General features: G+C 41.0%; 1 protein-coding gene across 4 annotated transcripts in view; it reads left to right on the top strand.

Annotated features, from left to right (window-relative positions):
* The first annotated feature begins 244 nt into the window (after positions 1–244).
* Positions 245–23,795, top strand: part of CD5L (CD5 molecule like) — a 45,044-nt gene continuing 21,493 nt past the window's right edge. The window contains exons 1-7 of one of the 4 annotated variants that reach the window (XM_025287581.2): positions 246–434; positions 3,924–3,950; positions 6,016–6,339; positions 10,663–10,986; positions 12,226–12,543; positions 13,656–13,976; positions 15,356–16,353. In XM_025287581.2, coding sequence (XP_025143366.2) covers positions 407–434; positions 3,924–3,950; positions 6,016–6,339; positions 10,663–10,986; positions 12,226–12,543; positions 13,656–13,976; positions 15,356–15,375 — 1,362 coding nt within the window. In that variant the 5' untranslated portion in view covers positions 246–406 and the 3' untranslated portion in view covers positions 15,376–16,353. Of the gene's footprint in view, positions 435–3,923; positions 3,951–6,015; positions 6,340–10,662; positions 10,987–12,225; positions 12,544–13,655; positions 13,977–15,355; positions 16,354–23,795 lie in introns of those variants that run through there. The other 3 variants (XM_044944171.1, XM_044944172.1, XM_025287579.2) reach the window with 3 other exon arrangements.

The raw sequence follows: 23,795 nt of genomic DNA on the forward strand, positions 1-23,795 counted from the left end.
ATGTGAAATGGCCCTTATTCTTGGTACTTGCCTTTCCTTATGGGAGTTGTTTTCCTTGTTTACATAGTGAGGGGACTAAAGCAGAGCTCAATGGAGCTGGGATTACAGCAGAACCAAAGCATAGCAGCTTCGGATTTTTTTTGTTTGTTTTCTTTTGTTTTCATCACCTTTCTGCCAATTCTGGCCACCTCCCTTCCTCTTGGGCATGCTGAATTCAGCAAGTCCAGCTCTATCAGTCCTGACCTCTGAGCCCATTGGTTTCTAGTCATCTGATGAAGCCTCTGCTGCAGACAAGACCTGCCTCCTTCCCTCTTCACAGCACACTTGCAACCAAAGCTGCATATTCCTGTTGTGGGGCCTCCTTCCAGCCTTACATTTCAGTTCACTATCTTCAGCCATCTGGGACATGGCTCTGTTTTTCTTCTTGATCTTTGGTGAGTATTTCTGCTCCTTTGGGTCCAGGCTTCAGAGTACTATGGAACTGCCCATCTGGTATAGATCTAGGTATCTTTCAGGGAAAGGCTCCTCCCTACACTCCTCCTTTCTCTATATCTGGTAATTATTCTAATTCCCCAAAGCCACTTAATCTATGCTGCTGCTGCTGCTAAGTCACTTCAGTCATGTCCAACTCTGTGCGACCCCATAGTCGGCAGCCCACCAGGCTCCCCCGTCCCTGGGATTCTCCAGGCGAGAACACTGGAATGGTTTGCCATTGCCTTCTCCAATGCATGAAAGTGAAAAGTAAAAGTGAAGCCTCTCAGTTGTGTCCTACTCCTAGCGATCCCATGGACTGCAGCCCACCAGGCTCCTCCGTCCATGGGATTTGCCAGGCAAGAGTACTGGAGTGGGTTGCCATTGCCTTCTCGGAACCTATACTCAATTTATAATCCACCTTGATTACCAGAAAACTTTATATTTCCCTATATTCACACTATTTATTCAGTAATAGTTTATACTATTGCTTTTTCACACAAATTTTCCTAAATGCACTATTTATAAAAAGACAAATAAATGGACCATGGGTAACAGCAAGAAAAGGAAGTAGAACTGCAGGACAAACACCTTTCATTGATCATATTGATTCCTCTCAAATGTATTTCATGTGTTTCCCTAGTTGTTCCCAGTTTCTTATTGCTCAGCTTAATTTAGAGTATTTTGGGATTTTGGAATCAAAGAGATCTGGATTTCAATTTTTGCTCTTTGATTTCTTAGCTGTCTGAATTTTAAAGTTATCATAGCCCTCAGAAATCTCATTTTCATCTATGAAGCAATATTATGTTCATCAGAGGTTTGTTTCCTAACACAAGCCTTTCCACAAGATAAAAGAGCCTGCTAGATCCCTTCCCTAATCAGTTACATCCATTTTAATTTCCTTGATGATCCAGTATACCACTGAAACCTACCAGTCTCTCAGTTGGGCATTTGTGTGTTCTATGAACAGTGCTGGTCACATTCCTAAACACCCATACACCCCTTATGTTACCTAGCGGATAGCCCCCCACCTCCTGTTGTGAAGTTACTATTGAATCTCTTAGGCTTATCTTCAGTTGCACCTCCTTCATGAAGTCTTTCTGATCTGTGATACTCATGGTGATCAACCCCACTACAGAGTTCTCAAGTCACCTTTGGGCTCGGTCACTTTCACACCTATCAGGCTCCTCACATTCAGTTTCCTTTGCATATATACATGCTTTCTGTTCTTTATTAGACTTGTAGAGTGTTATGTATGATATAACCTTGAGTTTTAGGCAATTGCAGCAAAGTCTTTTTGAGTCATGTTGTTATCAACCAATTATTTGCAAAGCAAATATTTGGAAGAAAATATTCCAGGACAAGCCAATGAAATACATGGATTTGCCTAAAAAGCTCTAGGCTGGAAGTCCAATGATACTAACTTCTTCAGAAAGATCCTATAAGGTGGGGTGGTATTGGGGGATGATGAGTTTTGAAGGTCAAAATACTGGGTTTCAGAGACCACTGATAGTCATAGCACTCTCTCTATAGCATTTGCTGTTGTTCAGTAGCTAAGTCGTGTCTGTCTCTTTGTGATCCCCTGGACTGCAGCATGTCAGACTTCCCTGTCCTTCACCATCTCTCAAAGTTTGCATTAGGATGGAGCCTAATGAGTAGATGAGTCTGATTACAAAGAGATCTTGTAGGAAGAAACTCTGATCATTCAAAGATGTGCTGATACTTAAACCTGGAAGTTTGGAAATAAGCATAGAACTGCTTTTTGCATTCTTAACCAGGTTCAGCAAACTACAGCCTGCAAACTAAGAATGGATATTACATTTTTAAACTGTGGGAAAAGTCAGAAGCATAATATTTTGTGACACATGAGAATGACATGAAATCTAAATTTAATCATTCATAAATAAAGGTTTATCAGAACACAGCCAGGCTTGTTCATTTACATGTATGTGGTTGCATTGACAGAGCTGATTGGTTATAACAAGGACTGTATAGCCCATGAAGCCTAAAATATTTGCTATTTGGCCTTTCACACAAAAGTTTGCTGACCATTGTCTAAATGCAGTGTCAGTGAACACAGAAAAATACTGCCATTTTCCTCTATGTGAAGGGTTGCTGCTATGAACTGTGAATGATGCTGGGATTCTTGGCCTCTGGAGGAGAGGCATTCAACCTGGGGCCAGTGATGAGGCTGGGTTGCCAGAGCTTTTTGTGTAATCAAGTTTTATCAAAGTATAAAAGAGATAGAGAAAGCTTCTGACATAGACATCAGAAGGGAAACACTTCCATGAGTAAAATATACTGATGTGTTGAGCCATTATGGGTTCTGAGTCTTCGGTGAACAGACTTGAAGAAATGTAAATAAGGTAAATACATTAACATAGCTTAAGAAAAACATTTGCATAAGAAAAATGCATTAGTTAGCTCAAGGTTTGAGAAAAGTTAAGTTTTCATATGCCTTTCAAGACATCTTTATCTTCCCCAACAGTGCATCTGTTGTGGAATCCGGAGTCGCAAAGCATACCTCAGAGGACACTCAAGACAGTGGAGTACAGTTTATTATGCCAGTGGGTCCAAGAGGAATAGTTCCCAACAAGGACTCTGATGTTTTTGAGTGGCCCAGTTTTATACGTCCCCGGCCCCGCAACCCCGGCCCCCCCCCCCACCCCTTCCCCAGCTATGTGACTGGTTACGTGTTAGCAACCTCTTTGTTGTATATGACTGAGTTTTACAACAAATAGGTGCTAGGAGAACAAACAATTAAGGTTAAGGGTGGTGGTGGGGGGGCAATGATTATACATCAAGGAGGATATCTCCATGGTTAATCTAACCGGGGCAGCCTGACCTCAACTACAATCTCCGTTTGTCATCTGTAGGGAGGGAAGTCTCCAGCAGACCTGGTTTGCACTAGCAACGGTTTTCTCACTCTTGGGCAGGGTTCAGTCCCAGTTCACATCCAGTCTTTAAGACGGATGACAGGCTTCCAGATGGAGTCTCTCTTGCTTCTCTCACACTGGCCCCAACACATCTTCCCAGAAACCTCTAACATGTTTTCCTGTTGGACTCAGATACTACATCACTACACTTCTAGTTTAGGTGGTCATCACCGATCAATCTAATAGATTAAAATTGAAAATCAAATCTATCCATGCCTGGGGTAGAGCCAACATCAGATGCAAAGGGAACATGATAAGTCTAATAAGGCATGGTAGAATGGGTCTTTTTGGCTCTTAGTTTCCATGTGTTTTTTTAGCCTGGTAATTCTAGGAGAAGAAGGAGGAGAAGGAAAAGGTCTCAACGAGGTTTAACTTTGGAGGCTGTGTATTTACCTCTCTGTATCACAAAGTTCAACAAAACTTTCTAGAGAGTTGTGTTTTTGAACAAAGCCTTTGCAATTGACTACTTGATCTCATTCACTTCTTTCTCTTTTTCTTTCTTTTTTATTTGCTCAGCCTTTTGCACTGGACCTGGACTTCTAGGTAAGATTTTTTGGGGTCCTAAGAGGGTGGACTTTCAGCTCTGGAGAGTGGAAATTTTGATTTCCTGGGGCCAGGGAGAGTGGCTGTGGTTCAAAAGAGCCCCAGTAGATTTTCTTTCTGGTTTCCCAACCCACCAGTCTTATATGGGTAGATTTCCACTTCCAAAACATAGAGAAAATTTGAGTGGTTTATATTGCAAAGGGATTCCTCTCCATTTGGCCTGTGTGACCCAAAACGCTAGCCCAGCTCTAGCTCCATTATGTAACAAAGCAAATGGTTTTCTTTCAGGCTCAGAAGATACCTCGCCTCCTGGGAAATAAACTTTCTTTTGCCCTTCTATATTCTACTACTTCCTGGTCTCTCTGCCAACTTTAATGTTATCATTGAAGTAGAAATGCACCAGCCTCTGTGCACCTCATGGCTTCATCAGCAGAGTGCAGGCTGGATTTCAGTGGCCACTGCCCACCTTTTCAAGGAGTCTTTCAGCAGAGCACAAACAGTTCAACTGAGGAGAGAATGGGGAGGCACAAAGAGAATTAGTCTGTGGAAGAGGAAGCCTCTGATGGTCCAAAAATCAAGGGGACTGATTAAGGATTACGAGTTCCTTTGACTTTGTCTCTTCAGCCTATTCTTTCTCTTGATAGTAGAGGCTTTACAAGAGAGGGGCAGCTGCAAACTCTGCTATGAATGTGGAGGATCTTACACCCTGCTTGATCAAATTGCTTCCTTAAAGAAATGCTGCTTCTGGGTCCCAGTCCAATACTCCAGATGACCTGGTTTTTCTTCTCTGGCCTCCAGAGTTATGCCTTGCTCCAAGTTCCGGGAGACAGCTGCTCTCTTTATATCCAGGGAGGGAGGACCCACCCTGGGTCCTTGTCTCTCAAGCCCTCAGCTAATAAAGTAGGCTAAAACACTGTCTAGGACACAACTTCCCTGATGAGCTCCTTTGTTCTTCTCTCTAGCTTTTAAATCTTCTCAGCCCTTCTTTTCCCTTCAGCTGCACTTCTTTGATATATATTCTCTTTCTCTCTCTTAAATACATTTCTTCTCTCCTACAATGTGATCTAGTCCTCTACTCTGTGGAAAAGGAAAACTTATTTAAAACCAGAATTTGAGGGTTTCCCTGGTGGTCCAGCAGTTAAGATGCCATGCTCCCAATGGAGGGTGTTGGATTTGATCCCTGGTTGAGGAAGTAAGATCCCACATGCCATGTGGCATGGCCAAATAAAAAATAAACCCAGAATTTTATAACTCAAAATAAAATAAAATAGCCTGTGCATGATCCTGATATCGAATATTTGCTAGAGCAAACAGTAATGACTATCCAAACTCTAATTGTACTTACAATGATCCAGAAGTTATTTCTAGATGACTTTTCTTGAATTATATTACATGCCTTAAACTTCAGAGTGCAACAATGGTAACTTTTCTTAGTTATTTATAGTTCAATTTTAATTTTTGTCTCTAACCTCCATTCCTCATGTAATTTCCCTCAAGAAATTATAGAAAAGAGGAGAGAAAGAAGAACAAATGAATAAATCAAATAGAAACTTCTCAATGCAGCTTAAAATCAACCAGGTCAGATGTCTTTCACCCAACTACTTCTTCGGGGGTTGATGCCATGTTCTAGGGAGATTGTGCAGAGTTGAGACAAAGTAGTAGAAATTTGGGTCCTAAGAAATTGTATTTCATTCACAGAGGTGTCTGAGTTCTTCCACATAGCCCATGTTGTCATATACTGCTCATAGTCTGATAGACCACAGGCCACAAATACAGATTCAAAGGTAGGGATATTAAGCCTGTTTTTCCAAGTTTCACCAAGGGCCAAAAAAAAAAAAAAAAAAAAGTTTAAATAATAATAATAATAAAAGAGTGTAGCAGAACCAGAACTCAGAGATGGTGTCCTGGAGATCCTGTTCCTTGTCTTCCCTTTTGACCACTACTTTCTCACCCTTCAATTCTCCACATCCTGAAAATGGTAGTAGAATTCCAAGAAGACTGCATACATGCCTGAGTACTCCCAGGGCCACTCCTAATCTCCAGCCAATATCTCATTTCTTTGCAGAGTCTCCTCCCAAAGTGCGACTGGTGAGAGGTCCCCATCGCTGTGAAGGGCGGGTGGAAGTGGAACGGAATGGCGAGTGGGGCACTGTGTGTGACGATGGCTGGAACATGAAAGACGTGGAAGTGGTGTGCCGGGAGCTGGGCTGTGGAGTAGCCAAGGGGACACCAAATGGTAATTTGTATAAGCCACTGGCAGATGAAAAACAAAAAATCTTCATCCAAGACGTCAACTGCAATGGGACAGAAGATGAATTGATTGAATGTGACCAGCTGGAAGACGTTTTTGATTGCTCCCACAGCGAGGATGCAGGGGCAATATGTGAGAGTGAGTATGGCAGGACTCAAAGACTGTATGCCAACTGCCCATACCCCGCATGACCACTCTTTGTCCTCTTTATCTTTATTCTCCACCATGAACTAATGGTTAACTGATTCCTGTCCTTCACTTCCCACCCTTTCTCAACTGTGGACCCTGGAGACAAACATATCCTCATCTAGAACTGTTACTCCTCCTTGGTTGAGCAGTGGCACTAGTGATAAAGAACCTGCCTGCCAATGCAGAGACTTAAGAGATGTGGGTTCAGTCCCTGGGTGGGGAAGATCCCCTGGAGGAGGGCACAGCAACCCACTCCACTATTCTTGCCTGGAGAATCCAGTGGACAAAGGAGTTTGGCGGGCTACAGTCCATAGGGTCACACAGCGTTGGACATGACTGAAGTGACTTAGCACTCACACTTGGTTGACCTAATGATTTTCTCTTAGTTTCAATCTTAGTTTTTCTTAGTTTCAATCTATCCAAGAACCTGATTCTCTTTTTCACACACACAAACATGCACAGATCTAATAAACACTAAACATTTGTATCTAAAGCTCAGTTGGAGTTATGGGGAAGAAATGAGCTCCCAAAATATAATGTAAGTTTTTCAGTTCTCAAGGAGACTATCATCTAGTTAGGTAGACAGGAGATGCTCATAGGAAACCAACACACAACAACTGTGTATATATATATATATGTATGCATGAGTGCATGTTCAGTCGCTTCAGTTGTGTCTGACTCTTTGTGACTCTATGGACTGTAGTCTGCCAGTCTCCTCTGTCCATGGGATGCTCCAGGCAAGAATACTGGAGTGGGTTGCCATGACCTCCTCCAGGAGATCTTTTCCACCCAGGGATTGAACCCAGGTGGATTCTGAACTCACTGAGCCACCTGGGAATCCTATATATATATATATACACATATTCATATACAACAATTATATATATAGTATATATTATATTAATATATATGTATTTAATAGACTAGTCCCTTAGCCAAATCACAGTCTAATTGAAAAGGACATAGACACACAGAAAGTTATTAATGCATAGAAAGCAAATATATGAAAGGAATAAAGGAATACAACAACAATTATATATATATATATATATATATATATATATATATACACACACACAGGCATTATAAATTTGGGCCCTGAGAAATTGTAATTCATTCTTATAGGTATCTGAGTCATTCATTGTAGCCCATGTTTTCATATACTGTTCATAGTCTGATAAACCACAAGCCACAAGTCCAAATGTTGTCCCTCCAGGTACAACAGTCCTCTCCCTGAAGGCTTGGCAAACTTAGATCTTCTTTATCACTATATCTCTCTGGGCTGAGGGGACTTGATGGGATTGCTTCAAGCCTATTAAATAGAATCCTCTTGAGGACAGCAATGCTAACTATCTTGATCATCACTGTTCTCTGTGTTCATAAAACAGTACTTGGAATGTAGTATCCAGAAGTTTGTTTCCTGATAGGCTTGTCCCTTGTCTAGCTACACAGTCCTCTGTACTTCATGTCTAAGTTTTGGTTTCCTCAGAATTTACCTGGAGACTCTGTGAAGCCCATCTCCCACTCCGAACACGTACAGTCTTCTAGACCCAGTTTTAGGGCTCTGAGACTTGAGGCTCTGACTCTTCCCTTACTCAGCACTCTGTATTTCTTCTGAGCTAGGTTCTTGGACATGGGAAAATGTCATGGGAAGTAGCAAGGATGGTTGGGAGTGGATCACTGATACTGAGAGAGAGAGTCAGGTTGTTTAGCCCAAATTATATCTAGACATCGCCATGCTTTCAGTGCGGGGGGAGTAGGTTCAACCTCTGGTCAAAGAACCACAATCCCACAGTGGCTAGAATGAAAACCACATTACAGAAAGTTAATCAGGATGAAAAATCACAGGGTTATGTCCTAGATTAAGGGACAAGATAAAGCCCCAGAAAAACAACTAAATGAAGCAGAGATAGGCAACCTTCCAGTAAAAGAATTTAGGATAATCATGGTGAAGATAATGATAGTAAAGATCATAGGATCTCAGAAATAGAATGGAGAAGATGGAAAAAGTGTTTGCCAAAGACCTGTAAGAACTAAAAAACCAACAGAGATGAACCATACACTAGAAGGAATCAGGAGCAGAATAACTGAGGCAGAAGAACAGATAAGTGACCTGGAGGACTGCATGGTGAAAATCGCTGCCACAGAACAGAATATAGAAAAAAGAATGAAAACAATGAATACCAGACTGAGAGGCCTCTGGGACAACAGTAAACACACCAGCATTTGCATTATAGGGGTCCCAGAAGGAGAAGAGAGAGAGAAAGGACCCAAGAAAATATTTGAAAAGTAGATGAAAATTTCCCTAACATGGAAAAGAAATAGTTAAACAAGTCCAGGAAGTGCAGAGTACCAGGCAGGATAAATTCAAGGAGGAACACACTGAGACACACACACAGTAATCAAACTGACAAACGTTAAAGACAAAGATAAAATATTAAAAGCAACAAGGGAAAAATGACAAATAACATGTAAGGGAACTCCCATGAGGTTGTAAGCTGATTTCTCAACAGCAACTCTACAAGCCAGAAGAGAATGGTATGATAAATTTAAAGTGAAGAAAGAAAAACCTGCAACCAAGAATACATTACCCAGCAAGACTCTTATTCAGATTTGATGGAGAAATCAAAAGCTTTCCAAACAAGCAAAAGTTAAGTGAATTCAGCACCACCAAACCAGCTTTACTTAACAACAAATGCTAAAGAATCTTCTCTAGGCAGGAAACACAAGAGAAGGAAAAGACATACACAAAATAAACCTAAAACAATTAAGAAAATGGTAATAGGATCATACATATGGAAAATTAACTTAAATGTAAACGAATTAAATACACCAACCACAAGATTTAGACTGACTGGGTGGATGAGAACATGTGCATGTATGCACTTACACTTATCATAGCACTCTACTTAACTCCCCAAATTGTATGTAATTTTTTTATATTGCTAGGTTAATCATGTTTCTATAATGCCTTGCAATTGTAGTTATCTTTTATTTTTTGTCTGGCTATTGATTGTGAAACTAAAACATCTTTTATTATTGTCATTATGTAACTAGTGGCTTTTTAATACCATTGGCCATTTTTCTGGTCAACAGAAAAATAAAAGAATTCCATATCACTAAAACTACCTTTTAATAGAAAAACCTGTAGTCACTTTTCAAAATCCAGATGCATATTAGAATTATCTTGGAAATTTTTGAAAAATGCAAATTCTGAGGGACTGCTTTTTATTTCCAAAGCTCCAGTTGCATTTCTAATGAGCCACCATGTTTAAAAACAACTGGATATATGATGACCTTTTACTTTTATCTGGTCTGTTTCAATTTTTCTATTTCATGTTCAGTGCTTCATGTTTTAGTTTCATTTAGTTTATGTTTTCCAGTTTCTCCATCATTTTTTTTTGATGTTCTCTCTCAAGCCTTTATCAAGCATAGTAGAAAAGCTTTGGTATACATATATATATATAGTTTGTATAATATATATATTTTAGAAAATATATAATTTTTTGCTTAGCTAAAACACTTATGACTTTTTGCCTTCACTTGTTTGACCTAGTATGAATAGAATTGCAGATTTCTAATTTATATTCACTCAAAACTTTGATATAGTTCCACATATTTTGGCCTCTAGGATTACTGCTGGTAATCTAGAAAGTTTATTATCTTAGATTTAGAAAAAACTGAATGAGGCTTGAAAGTTCTAATCCAATTCTGAGAATATAAAGCAATACTATGTTGTTAAAAAAACAAACAAACAGGGAGTTAAATTGTGATACATTATTATTAACTGAAATACAGATTTTGTTCAAATTTCACACAAAATGCATATATATATGCTATACTTTATTTGGCAGGAAGGTAATTATAAGACAAACTAAAATTTTATGCAACGTATTTATTGATATGATCATTATAGCATGGTGCATCTTAATTCCTGTTAGAAAATATACTTTTGAAATAATCATATGAAGCACTTATTTGTACCAAATCCAAAGGTAGGGATATTAAGCCTGTTTTTCCAAGTTTCACAAAGGGCCAAATGAAAATACAGTTTAAATAATAATAATAATAATAATAATAATAAAAGAGTGTAGCAGAACCAGAACTCAGAGATGGAGTCCTGGAGCTCCTTTTTCTTGTCTTCCCTTTTGACCCCTACTTTCTCACCCTTCAGTTCTCCACATCCTGACAGTGGTAGAAGAGTTCCAAAACACTGCATACATACTCTCTGGGCCACTCCTAATCTCCAGCCAATATCTCATTTCTTTGCAGAGTCTCCTCCCAAAGTGCGACTGGTGAGAGGTCCCCATCGCTGTGAAGGGCGGGTGGAAGTGGAACGGAATGGCGAGTGGGGCACTGTGTGTGACAACGGCTGGAACATGAAAGACGTGGAAGTGGTGTGCCGGGAGCTGGGCTGTGGAGCAGCCAAGGGGATACCCAGTGGTAATTTGTATAAGCCACTGGCAGATGAAAAACAAAAAATCTTCATCCAAGGCGTCAACTGCAATGGGACAGAAGATGAATTGATTGAATGTGACCAGCTGGAAGAAGTTTTTGATTGCTCCCACAGCGAGGATGCAGGGGCAATATGTGAGAGTGAGTATGGCAGGACTCAAAGACTGTATGCCAACTGCCCATACCCCGCATGACCACTCTTTGTCCTCTTTATCTTTATTCTCCACCATGAACTAATGGTTAACTGATTCCTGTCCTTCACTTCCCACCCTTTCTCAACTGTGGACCCTGGAGACAAACATATCCTCATCTAGAACTGTTACTCCTCCTTGGTTGAGCAGTGGCACTAGTGATAAAGAACCCGCCTGCCAATGCAGAGACTTAAAGAGACGTGGGTTCAGTCCCTGGGTGGGGAGGATCCCCTGGAGGAGGGCACAGCAACCCACTCCACTATTCTTGCCTGGAGAATCCAATGGACAAAGCAGTTTGGTGGGCTACAGTCCATAGGGTCACACAGAGTTGGACATGACTGAAGTGACTTAGCACGCACACTTGATTGACCTAATGGTTTTGTCTTAGTTTCAATCTTAGTTTTTCTTAGTTTCAATCTATCCAAGAACCTGATTCTCTTCTTCACACACACAAACATGCACAGATCTAATAAACACTAAACATTTGTATGTAAAGCTCAGTTGGAGTTATGGGGAAGAAATGAGCTTCCAAAATATAATGTAAGTTTTTCAGTTCTCAAGGAGTCTATCGTCTAGTTAGGTAGACAGGAGATGCTCATAGGAAACCAACACACAACAACTGTGTATATATATATGTATGCATGAGTGCATGCTCAGTCGCTTCAGTTGTGTCTGACTCTTTGTGACCCTATGGACTGTAGTCTGCCAGTCTCCTGTGTCCATGGGATGCTCTGTGCAAGAATACTGGAGTGGGTTGCCATGCCCTCCTCCAGGGCATCTTTTCCACTCAAGAATTGAACCCTGCCAGGTCTCCTGAGTCTCCTGCATTGCAGGTGGATTCTGTACCCACTGAACCACCTGGGAAGCCAATACACACACACACACACAACAATTGTATACATATAATTCCTGTAATTCTTTATTCCATTCATATATTTGTTGTGTATGCATTAATAATTTTCTGCGTGTCTATCTACTTTTCCATTAGACTGTGATTTGCCTAAGGGATTAGCCTATGTTTCTCTTTGTTATCCCACAGTTTGTTATCAGACAAACAGTCACCAAATGTTTATGCCCGATTCTGAGGTCTCATTCTTATTTCTGAGAAAGATTCAGAGTTAGGAGCCCCCTTATGTGGGAAGGCTGTTTTCTTGCAGGGAGCAGAAACTTAATCTTTCTTTTCCCACAGTTCCAGAGATCGTGAGGCTGGTTGGTGGCCCTGGGCGCTGCAAGGGGCGCTTGGAGGTGAAGCACCAAAAGCAATGGGGCACCGTGTGCAAAGCAGGCTGGAATCTCTCAGCTACAAAGGTGGTGTGCCGGCAACTGGGGTGTGGGAAGGCCACACTGACCAAAAGATGCTGTAACAAGGATACCCAGGGCCAAGGACTCATCTGGCTGAGCAATGTATCATGCTCAGGACGGGAAGAAGACCTTCAACACTGCCTTTCTGGGCTTGAGAGGTGTAATAACTGCACCCATGATGAGGATACATGGGTTGAATGTGAAGGTAATGCCTACAAGTCCAGTGACTAGGTTTATTCATGAATTTGATTAAATAGAGTTCTATTCAATCAGTGTTTATAAAGAACTACTCTGGTAGCTCAGCTGGTAAAGAATCTGACTACAATACAGGAGACCCTGGTTTGATTCCTGGGTCTGTAAGATCCCCTGGAGATGGATAGGCTACCTACTTCAGTATTCTTGGGCTTCCCTGGTGTGTCAGATGGTAAAGAATCTGCCCACAATGTGTAAGACCTGGGTTCAATCCCTGGGTTGCGAATATCCCCTGGAGGAAGTCAGGGCAACCCAGTCCAGTATTCTTGCCTGGAGAATCCTCATGGACAGAGGAGCAGAGTCAAACAGGACTGAGTGACTAAGCTCAGCACTCATGCATCAAATAACCATGGAAAAGCTATTTAATTGTGCTGCTCATCAATTCTCTTGTTTTTAAAATGTAGCTAATGATACTTGCCTTTGTACATGAAAATGCTTTAAGCAGTATTAAGTGCTGCTGCTGCTGCATTGCTTCAGTCGTGTCCAACTCTGTGCGACCCCATAGATGGCAGCCAACCAGGCTTCCCCTCCCTGGGATTCTCCAGGCAAGAACACTGGAGTGGGTTGCCATTTCCTTCTCCAATGCATGAAAGTGAAAAGTGAAAGTGAAGTCCCTCAGTTGTGTCCGACTCTAGCGACCCCATGAACTGCAACCTACCAGGCTCCTCTGTCCATGGGATTTTCTAGGCAAAAGTACTGGAGAGGGTACCATTGCCTTCTCTGGTATTAAGTGCTAGATTAATATAAAATATTATTATATTGAATTGTATATAATAGGGATAGGACACACAATTCCATGTACTTGTTGAACTCTTCAATTAAAAAAAAAACTACTAGAAAGTCATTCATAAGTATTAGACTTTTATAAACTAGATGGGAAAGTAAAAGGTCTTATTTAAGAAACAGACCTGGGACACATGGATTGGAAACTAGAACAAGGGCTATTATCACAGAAGTGCAGGCAGGTAGAGAGCTTCAGAAGTGTTGATGGGATTTGAATGAGGATGTAGATGATGTTTTTTTTTTCCTTCTTTCCATGCCCCACTCCATCCCCTGACCCTGCAGATCCCTTTAAATTGAGGCTGGTAAATGGAGACACCAGCTGCTCTGGGCGACTGGAGGTGCTGCACAAGGGCATATGGGGCTCTGTCTGTGATGACGGCTGGGCGAAAAAGGAGGAGCAGGTGGTATGCCAGCAACTGGGCTGTGGAAAGCCAATCTTTGTACCTGCCAAAGCGCGGAAAAAGTTTGTCCCTGGAGATGGGCGCATCTGGCTAGATGATGTCCATTGCAAAGGGGAAGAGCAGTCCCTGGAGCAGTGTCAGCATAGGTCCTGGGGGTATCATGACTGCAACCACAAGGAAGATGTGGTCGTATTCTGCTTGGGTAAGCTCCGTAGATTGAACCCTTGGGGACTGGCATGGAGGGAGGTGAAGAAGCAGGTGGTGGGGTGTGAACTCTGAGGGTAAGTGTTATTCTACTAGTGCTGCGCAGCTGCCCATAATAGTTAGCTACTTTGTGTTACTTCAAGGGATTACTTGAGACTCCTAGTCATGGATAGAATGATAATAATAGTTTAAAAATCCCATACATACAGTTATTGCATGTGAGAACAAAAGAGGTTTTGAAAATTATTGAATTGACACCTTTATATTAAATCTGAAGAGAGTAAGAGTCAGAGAAAAGAAGCAACTTTCCAAAATCATAGAAATTGTTTTCAAATGATGGAGCAGAACTAAAATGACCAGTCTTGGCTCAGCTCAGGATTAGTTGACTTAGAGGACCCCAGGCCTCAAACTGTAAGTTAGAACTGTAGGAGATGGTCCCACCTCCTTCTACCTATTGTCACTACCCAGATTTTAAATTGATCTGTGGGAATGGGGCTAGGGGAGGGGGCTCTTTGTGAATATCCATGAAAGTGTCTTTTCAGAGAAGCCAGGATTCCAGCTGTAAATTGTAGACCTCACTCTATTGTTGGGCTTCCCTTGTGGCTCAGCTGGTAAAGAATCTGCCTGCAATGTGGGAGACCTGGGTTTGATCCCGGGATGGCAAGATCCCCTGGAGAACGGAAAGGCTACCCACTCCAGTATTCTGGCCTATGGAATTCCATGGACAGTATAGTCCATGGGGTCTCAAAGAGTTGGACACCACTGAGCGACTTTAACTTTCACTTCACAGCAGAGTAAAGGCAGAAAACTTGTCCCCATATGAGTCAGGAAATGCAAAGTATAGCCCCTGGGTGGCTGACTCAAGAGAGTCACAACTCTGAAGCCCAGCTTTGTAATAGTGTGGGATGTGGCATGCAGGGCTGCCTGGTTACATACTCAGGGAATAGTGTAAGAGCTGAGAGATGATCAAAAATATGAAGAGCAGCTAGTGCCCAGAAAAGGAGGGCTTTAGTGATGGAAGACTAGTGTTTGAGTCTTGAGCCTGCCATTCTGAGGCTGGTTAATCTTAGCTAGTCAAAAGGAGATACTTGCTCCATTTCTCTCAAAGAGTTTTGTGATTGTGGAGGGTGAGAAGTACTAAAATAAGTGAATTTGGTTTGTGACTCACATGGGAGCTGGTTGAATATGTCTAGGGCACTGAAGTAGATTCTGACGTGGTTCACATCAGTGTGAGATAGGTATGTGATTAGGATCTGGGAGGGTCTCCCTTTCCTATTCTGGGAACCAGTCTTTTTTCTTGACCTCTTTAAGCTTGAATGAAATAATCCCTTCTTGACATGTCCCCATCCTTACTGTACATTCTTCTTCTCTTTACAGAAGGGCAGCCTGACATTTGATGTTCGGCCTGACTCTGGCAGGGCCTGAGTGTCCTTTGCTTTCTCCTGGTCTCAAATGGCTTAGTGCAAGCCCTGGGCCTGCAGGCTCAGCTCTCACTCCCTCAGCCCCTCAGCAAGAATCTGAACACTCTGCTCTCAGAGCCAAGCACCCCCATCACCTCCTGGAGATATGAGTTGTTGAATTCTCTCTTGCCAAGGAAGATGACCTCCCAGTCACCTGCTCTTCACTGCTGACCCTCTGGCATTGATTCTGGCCCCCCCTGCTTCTTTTTAACCAGCCTGGGATCCCCAGGTCTGTTCCTTTGACCACTACAGGACATTTCTAAGACCAAACCTACATGTCTGTAAAGAACATGAAAGGAAGGAGACAACAAAAGGAACATTTGAAGGGGAATATGGGTAAATAATGAGATGAAACTTGAGGGAAAGCTCCTTGAATGCTTTTTCTCAAGCCTTCAACACTTTTTCTTAACCTTCAACAATTAACATCTCACTATTCTCCTGTGGTCTGATAGAAACAGACACATTCTTTCAAGAGCAGAGCAGTATCCTGTAATCCTAGACCTTTTCATGACACTTGGAAAAGAAATATCATACCCTTTGAATGCCCATAATAAAATACCCTTGTTGACTATCCATATACAACTTGCCAACATGGTGTGCATTTAACAAGAATCCCACAAATGTATTTTAATTTCCCCAGTAAAAATGTATGGACCTGCGACTGGAAGGGAAAGGAAGAGATGCAGAAAGAATTTGGGGGAATCCATCGTTGTGCCTCATGCCAATCGGATGATATCATTTTAATTATGTCAATTCAGATTTTAGGGTCTGTAAGTCTGATGCAAGACAGAATGATACTAAGGAGAGAATCATGGCTTGGTTCTACAAACTGACAACTTCAGGCTCTGAGACTGAGTTGAGTACCTGTTATGTGTCTGCATTTATGCTTGCTAATAAAGTAGATGTTAAACAGTCTCAAGAGTTGCCTCTCTGTGTGGTATGCTCTTTCTACCCAAGGGGAAAGCAGGTGCGTCAGTTTTACAGGGGTGGCCTTTCAGGTAGGATTAGCTAGAAGAGAACCTGCTGGAAGGTGCAGTCATGTGTGTAATACAGCTCTCTCCTCTGGATGGAGAACTTTCTCCCTATTTCCTATCATGGGAAAAATAGAGAAACTTAGCTTCATAAAAGAGAAGAAGATGACCTAACAGACACTTTGGTATCGATCATGTCTACTCAAAGAGATTTTGCCTCTGTTTGATCAGTTATCTCAGGTCTTCCTGATTTTCCTCACAGATTAGTATCATGTTCCCTAAACCATGTAATATCAATTGGGTTGGCCAAAAGTTCATTTGGGTTTTCCCATAACATCTTATGGACAAATCTGAATGAACTTTTTGACCAACCCAGCAGAATCTAGAGACCTGCTGAACTGCCTTGATTGAGTCATTGAAAAGCTCTTTTATCCTAAGTAGAGTAGAACAAGGTTGGAATTTCACAAAAGAAACTTTGATTTCCTTTTAATTTTACATTAAAATTTCTGTAGTAAAATTCTAGCCAGTAAGACACCTGAGAACCAATCAGATAAAAGCAACAGCTGTTGGAGGAGGCCAACTGATCCAAAAAAGCAAGAAGGCAAGACATGACAGAAGCCTAAAAGGTAGTCTTAGAGGTCTAATAAGAATGTGTCATTAAAGAGGAAATTGAGAAGCTGAAGGACAAGGTTGACAGTAGCCTGCTAGCACAGTCCAGGAGAAAAGTGTCTCCTGACCCGAGAATATGGCTGTTTATCTTGATTTCCAAAGTGGACATGTGTAAAATTAGTGTATCAGAGCCTGAAGAAATTAGCATAGTGACAATGACTGAGTGCTCACAAACAGTCATGTGTGTTTCTTCTTCCTGGACATGCCGTGAGTCTATCCCAGGTTTGTCTTACTAGAAGATACCCCAGCCAGATTCCTGCCCCTGCCCTGGCAAGGCAGTGGAGTAAAGTGGAGCTCTGCATTCAATGAAAATGTTACCCCTTGAGTATTTTAGGAGTTGCCAGTTGGCATGTGCATTATTCCCGAAGAACCTGTCCTGTAACTGGCATCTCCTGACCCTTGCCCCATTCTAGATTCTAGCAACTCCCAAACTGCTCCTCATGCACATGCTCACTACACATTCCTACAGGAGTCCTGGGCAGCAGTGGGCCTCCAGGCCTGTGGAGCTGGAGCCACACACCAAGCATCTACTTAATCTCCAGTAGGGAGGGAGACTCTTTTCTCCTGGACTGGAAATTTACCCTGAGGCTGCAGCTGCAAATTGGCCACACTCAGTCCCCATTTGAACTTGTTTCCTGGTGGTCCTAGGCTCCTCCAGCTACCAGGGCTGCAAGGGGTCCTTTTATCTAGGTGGGACCATTCTCACAGCGGAAATGATGCCACTTCACATCAAGGCAGGTAACAACAGTCTGCCTTCTCCATGCTGTTTCTCTTCCTAACTGACTTGTTAGAGAAGACCCCAAGGTTCTCAGTTCAGTTTAGTGGCTCTCACTTGTGGGTTCAGTCCCACCCAGCTCTAAAGGCAATTCTATATAAGATAGGTGCACGTTAAAATCCTTGTCCCAGTACAAGTGCCAGGAATGAGTCTTTCTGGAAAAATAGCCTATCCCATTATTATGGTTGTGGGTGCCTGATTGACTTAGTATTCTATTAGCTGTTCAGATTGTCTTTTCATAATGCAAACCCCAGATAGACAGAATACTTACTTCCTGCCAGGTTTTTCTCTTAGAGGCCCTAAAGCCCCACTCTGAGTACTCTAGTGAAGACTCAGAGAGGGTCCCTCCTTCAAGGGATCTTTGCAACCCAGGGATTGAATGTACATCTCTTATGTTTCTGGCATTGGCAGGTGAGTTCTTTACCACTAGCACAACCTGGAAAGCCTTCTAAAATGCATATGGTCCTTCATTTTGTGTGTCTGTGTGTGTGTCCTTAGCATAATGTTCTTTCTGGCCAAAACAGCTTCCTTTTTCTTTCTTCATGCTCTTGACTCTGTTAATAAAATACTATAGTCTGGAAAAAACTTTCATCTTTATTTTTCTCTCCTTTTTTTTCACTTAATTTTCCATATGAGTTGGGGAGAAATATAACTCAGTCTTGAAGCTTGAGCTCTCGGGTGGATTTGTCTGCCCAAAGGATATATGAAGTCTTTTCTCCTTCATGTGTGATCAGTAGGGCACGTGTGACTCCTGAAGAATAAAGATAAATGTATAGGTTCTTGGATCCCAATTGCAACCTAATGTAGATTCCAGTAAAGCTAATATTCTGAGCCTTTTCTGAATTCTGTGTCTGTTACTGCATCATTTCAGAATCTGCAGAAGGTAGAATGTGAGTAATAAGCATTTACAAAGCTATTTATAACTTTTCATCATCCGGGTCCTACTAATACTTTTATATCATCTAGTGTTTTTAAAATTCAACATCAGTGTCTCCTGACATCTGACCACCACACAGTCTGTGATTCAGTCATTCCATAATAGTTCTTATTGCGTAAACAGGTAATGCTGTTTCATTTGTCTGCATATGGACAACAAAGTCTTTTCTCATTCTGATTCTCCATTCTATTTATTCTTTAATTCCTGTTCAACTGTCATCATCTCTCTGAAGTCTATTATTAGCTCCAAATAAAGGTGATCATTTCTTCAATTGTGTTCCCAAAGTTTCTTATACTTTCCTTTCTTATAGCTGTGTTTACATGCTATTGCAATTAGTTCAGTTCAGTTCATTCCCTCAGTTGTGTCTGACCCTCTGCAACCCCATGGATTGCAGCACACCAGTTTTCAGTGTCCATTACCAACTCCTGGAGCTTGCTCAAACTCATGTCCATTGAGTCAGTGATGACATCCAACCATCTCATCCTCTGTCATCCTCTTCTCCTCCTGCCTTCAATCTTTCCCAGCACCAGGGTTTTTTCCAATGAGTCAGCTCTTTGCATCAGGTGGCCAAAGTATTGGAGTTTCAGCTTCAGCATCAGTCTTTCCAATGAATATTCAGTACTGATTTCCTTCAGGATGTACCGGTTTGAACTTCTTCTTCTTCTTTTTTTTTTTTTTTTTAAATTTTATTTTATTTTTAAACTTTACAAAACTGCATTAGTCTTGCCAAACATCAAAATGAATCCGCCACAGGTATACATGTGTTCCCCATCCCAAGGGACTCTCAAGAGTCTTCTCTAGCACTACAGTTTTAAAGCATGAATTCTTTGGGACTCAGCCTTCTTTATGGTCCAACTCTCACATCTGTATATGACTACTGGAAAAACCATAGCTTTAACTATAAGAACCTTTGTTGACAAAGTGATGTCTCTGCTCTTCAATATGCTGTCTAGGTTTGTCACAGTTTTTCTTCCAAGGAGCAAGCGTCTTTTAATTTCATGGCTTCAGTCACCACCCACAGTGGTTTTGGAGCCCAAGAAAATAAAGTCTTTCACTGTTTTCACTGTTTTCCATCTATTTGTCATGAAGTGATGGGGCCAGATGCTATGATATTGGTTTTTTTTAAAGCTGTATTTCAAGCCAACTTTTTCACTCTTCTTGTTCACCCTCATCAAGAGACTGTTTAGTTTTTTCTTTCCACCATTATTATTATTGAAGTATAGTTGATTTACAATGTTGTGTTAGTTTCAACTGTATAGAAAGTGATTCAGTTAAAAACACACATATATTTTCAGATTCTTTTCCCTTATAGGTTATTACAAATATTGAATATACCTCCCTGTCCTATACTAACTGTTCCTTCTTAACCTGCATACAAGATTCTCAGGAGACAGGTAAGGTGGTCTGGGTCTCGCACTTCAGAATTTTCCAGTTTGTTGTGATCCACACAAAGGTTTTAGTGTAGTCAGTGAAGCAGAAGTAAATGTTTTTCTGGAACTCCCTGTCCACCATATCTTAGACTTAAGAACAACCTGATTTCATTACGACAAGAACCTGCTTCCATTCAGTTTCCAAAGATGGGCATAAACCAGGACAAGCACAGAAGAGCAGATCCATGTACTGGGCCCTCTAGTTAGCACTGGAGAAGCTGGTTTGAGAGAAATAAATCAAGCCCTATTTGCAAAGATTGGCACCTTGACTCTGGATTGCCATCCTGACTCTGAATTATGGTGACTTCAAGGGCAACTTTGGAATTGTTCTATGATCTTTGGCCTCTATATTTTCCAGTTACTTCCATCTGGAAGGAAAGAATTGAAATTGGCTTATTAACCCCCACAAACCATACATGAGGATCAAGCATTGCTTGATCTTCTAATGTGAAATGGCCCTTATTCTTGGTACTTGCCTTTCCTTATGGGAGTTGTTTTCCTTGTTTACATAGTGAGGGGACTAAAGCAAAGCTCCATGGAGCTGGGATTACAGCAGAACCAAAGCATACAGCTTTGGATGTTTTGTTTGTTTGTTTGTTTTCTTTTGTTTTCATCACCTTTCTGCCAATTCCAGCCACCTTCCTTCCTCTGGGACATGCTGAATTCAGCAAATCCAGCTCTGTCAGTCCTGACCTTTGAGCCCATTGATTTTTGGTTGACTGATATAGGCTCTGGTACAGACAGGACCTTTCCTTCCTCACAGCACACTTGCAACCAAAGCTGCATATTCCTGTTGTGGGGCCTCCTTCCAGCCTCACATTTCAGTTCACTATCTTCAGCCATCTGGGACATGGTTCTGTTTTTCTTCTTGATCTTTGGTGAGTATTTCTGCTCCTTTAGGTCCAGGCTTCAGAGTACTCTGGACTCTGATTGGGGGAAGCCTTTCCTTGCCCATCTGGTACAGATCTAAGTGTCTTTCAAGGAAAGTCTCTACTCTCCTTTCTCTACATCTGATAATTATTCCAAAGCCACTTGATCTATACTCAATTCATAATCCACCTTGATTACCAGAAAACTTTCTATTTCCCTATATTCACATGATCAGTTCAGTAATAATTTATACTATAGTTTTTTCACACAAATTTTCCTAAATGCACTATTTATAAAAAAACAAATAAATGGACCATGGGTAACAGCAAGAAAAGGAAGTAGAACTGCAGAACAAACACCTTTCTTTGATCATATTGATTCCTCTCAAATCATGTGTTTCCCTAGTTTTTTCCCAGTTTCTTATTGCTCAGATTAATTTAAAGTCAATTGAGATTTTGGAATCAAAGAGATCTGGATTTCAATCTTTGCTCTTTGATTTCTTAGCTGTCTGAATTTTAAAGTTACCATATCCCTCCAAAATCTCATTCTCATATCTATGAGGTAATGTTATGTTCCTCAGAGGTTTGTTAGGAGCCTTTCCACAAGATAAAAGAGCCTGCTAGGTCCCTTCCCTAATCAGTCACATCCATTTTAATTTTCCTGATGATCCAGTATACCACTGAAACCTACTGGCCTCTCAGTTGGGCATTTGTGTGTTCTATGCACAGTGCTGGTCACAGTCCTAAATGCCCATACACCCCTTATGTTACCTAACAGATAGTCCCCCACCTCCTGTTGTGAAGTTACTATTGAATCTCTTAGGCTTATCTTCAGTTGCACCTCCTTCATGAAGTCTTTCTGATCTGTGATACTCATGGTGATCAACCCCACTACAGAGTTCTCAAGTCACCTTTGGGCTCGGTCACTTTCACACCTATCAGGCTCCTCACATTCAGTTTCCTTTGCATATATACATACTTTGTGTTCTTTATTAGACTTGTAGAGTGTTATGCATGATATAACCTTGAGTTTTAGGCAATTGCAGACAAAGTCTTTTTGAATCATGTTGTTATCAACCAATTATTTGCAAAGCAAATATTTGGAAGAAAATATTCCAGGATAAGTTAATGAAATACATGGATTTGCCTAAAAAGCTCTAGGCTGGAAGTCCAATGATATTAACTCCTTCAGTAAGATCCTATAAGATGGGGTGGTGTTGGGGGATGATGAGTTTTGAAGTTCAAAATACTGGGTTTCAGAGACCACTGATAGTCATAGGACTCTCTCTATAGCATTTGCTGTTGTTCAGTAGCTAAGTCGTGTCTATCTCTTTGTGATCCCCTGGACTGCAGCATGTCAGACTTCCCTGTCCTTCACCATCTCTCAAAGTTTGCATTAGGATGGAGCCTAATGAGTAGATGAGTCTGATTACAAAGAAACCTTGTAGGAAGAAACTCTGATCATTCAAAGATGTGCTGATACTTAAACCTGGAAGTTTGGGAATTAGCATAGAACTGCTTTCTGCATTCTTAACCAGGTTCAGCAAACTACAGCCTGCAAACTAAGAATGGATATTACATTTTTAAACTGTGGGAAAAGCCAATAGAATAATATTTTGTGGCACATGAGAATGACTTGAAATCTAAATTTAATTGTTCATGAATAAAGGTTTATTGGAACACAGTAATGCTTATTCATTTACATGTATATGGTTGTGTTGACAGAGCTGATAGGTTATAGCAGAGACTGTATAGCCCATGAAGCCTAAAATATTTGCTATCTGGCCTTTCACACAAAAGTTTGCTGACCATTGTCTAAATGCAGTGTCAGTGAACACAGAAAAATACTGCCATTTTCCTCTGTGTGAAAGGTTGCTGCTATGAACCGTGAATGATGCTGGGATTCTTGGCCTCTGGAGGAGAGGCATTCAACCTGGGGCCAGTGATGAGGCTGGGTTGCTAGAGCTTTTTGTGTAATCAAGTTTTATTAAAGTATAAAAGAAATAGAGAAAGCTTCTGACATAGACATCAGAAGGGGGCAGGAAGAATATCCCCTTGATAGTTTTTTTTTTTTTTTTTTTTTTTTTTTTTTTGTTTTTCCTGAGCATACATTTTATTCTCAACATTGTTATGTCACTGAGAGATTTCCAAGGATGTACATGATGTTTGCTTTCTCCAAGAAGCTTATAAATGCAAGGACCATCAGAATAACATACCTAAAATAATTTATAGTATACACTGTAAACACATATTAATAATCTGTTTCATTGGCTCTCAAATAAGAAACTATTTTATTATGAAAAACTTTTGTAATAAGAATGATATATAAACATAGATTCTAGATGATGTTTAATTTTTATGAGTATACCCAAGTATTTCTGAAAACATCAATGTGCAGTGTATTATTACCATGCTAAAGAAAGAATTATTGCTTCATACACCACCAAGCAAACAAATACATTAATAAAGGCACATTAAGTGAGAAAGTAACTGAATATGTGAATGAATTTTTTCCTAGTATCTACCCTTGATAGTTTTGAGCAAGGAGTTGTATACCTATTATCAAGCTGCTAATTAGAGAGGAAAAAAAAAGCCTCAAAGCTGAGAGTGACACCAGGCCCTTCACCCACAACATGCATTTTGAGATAGCATTGACACAAGGTGAGTCATCCCGGGCCATAGAACAATTGACATTAATCTTGAAGA

The sequence above is a fragment of the Bubalus bubalis genome, chromosome 6 (assembly GCF_019923935.1).
Source record: "Bubalus bubalis isolate 160015118507 breed Murrah chromosome 6, NDDB_SH_1, whole genome shotgun sequence".
Lineage (NCBI taxonomy): Eukaryota > Metazoa > Chordata > Mammalia > Artiodactyla > Bovidae > Bubalus > Bubalus bubalis.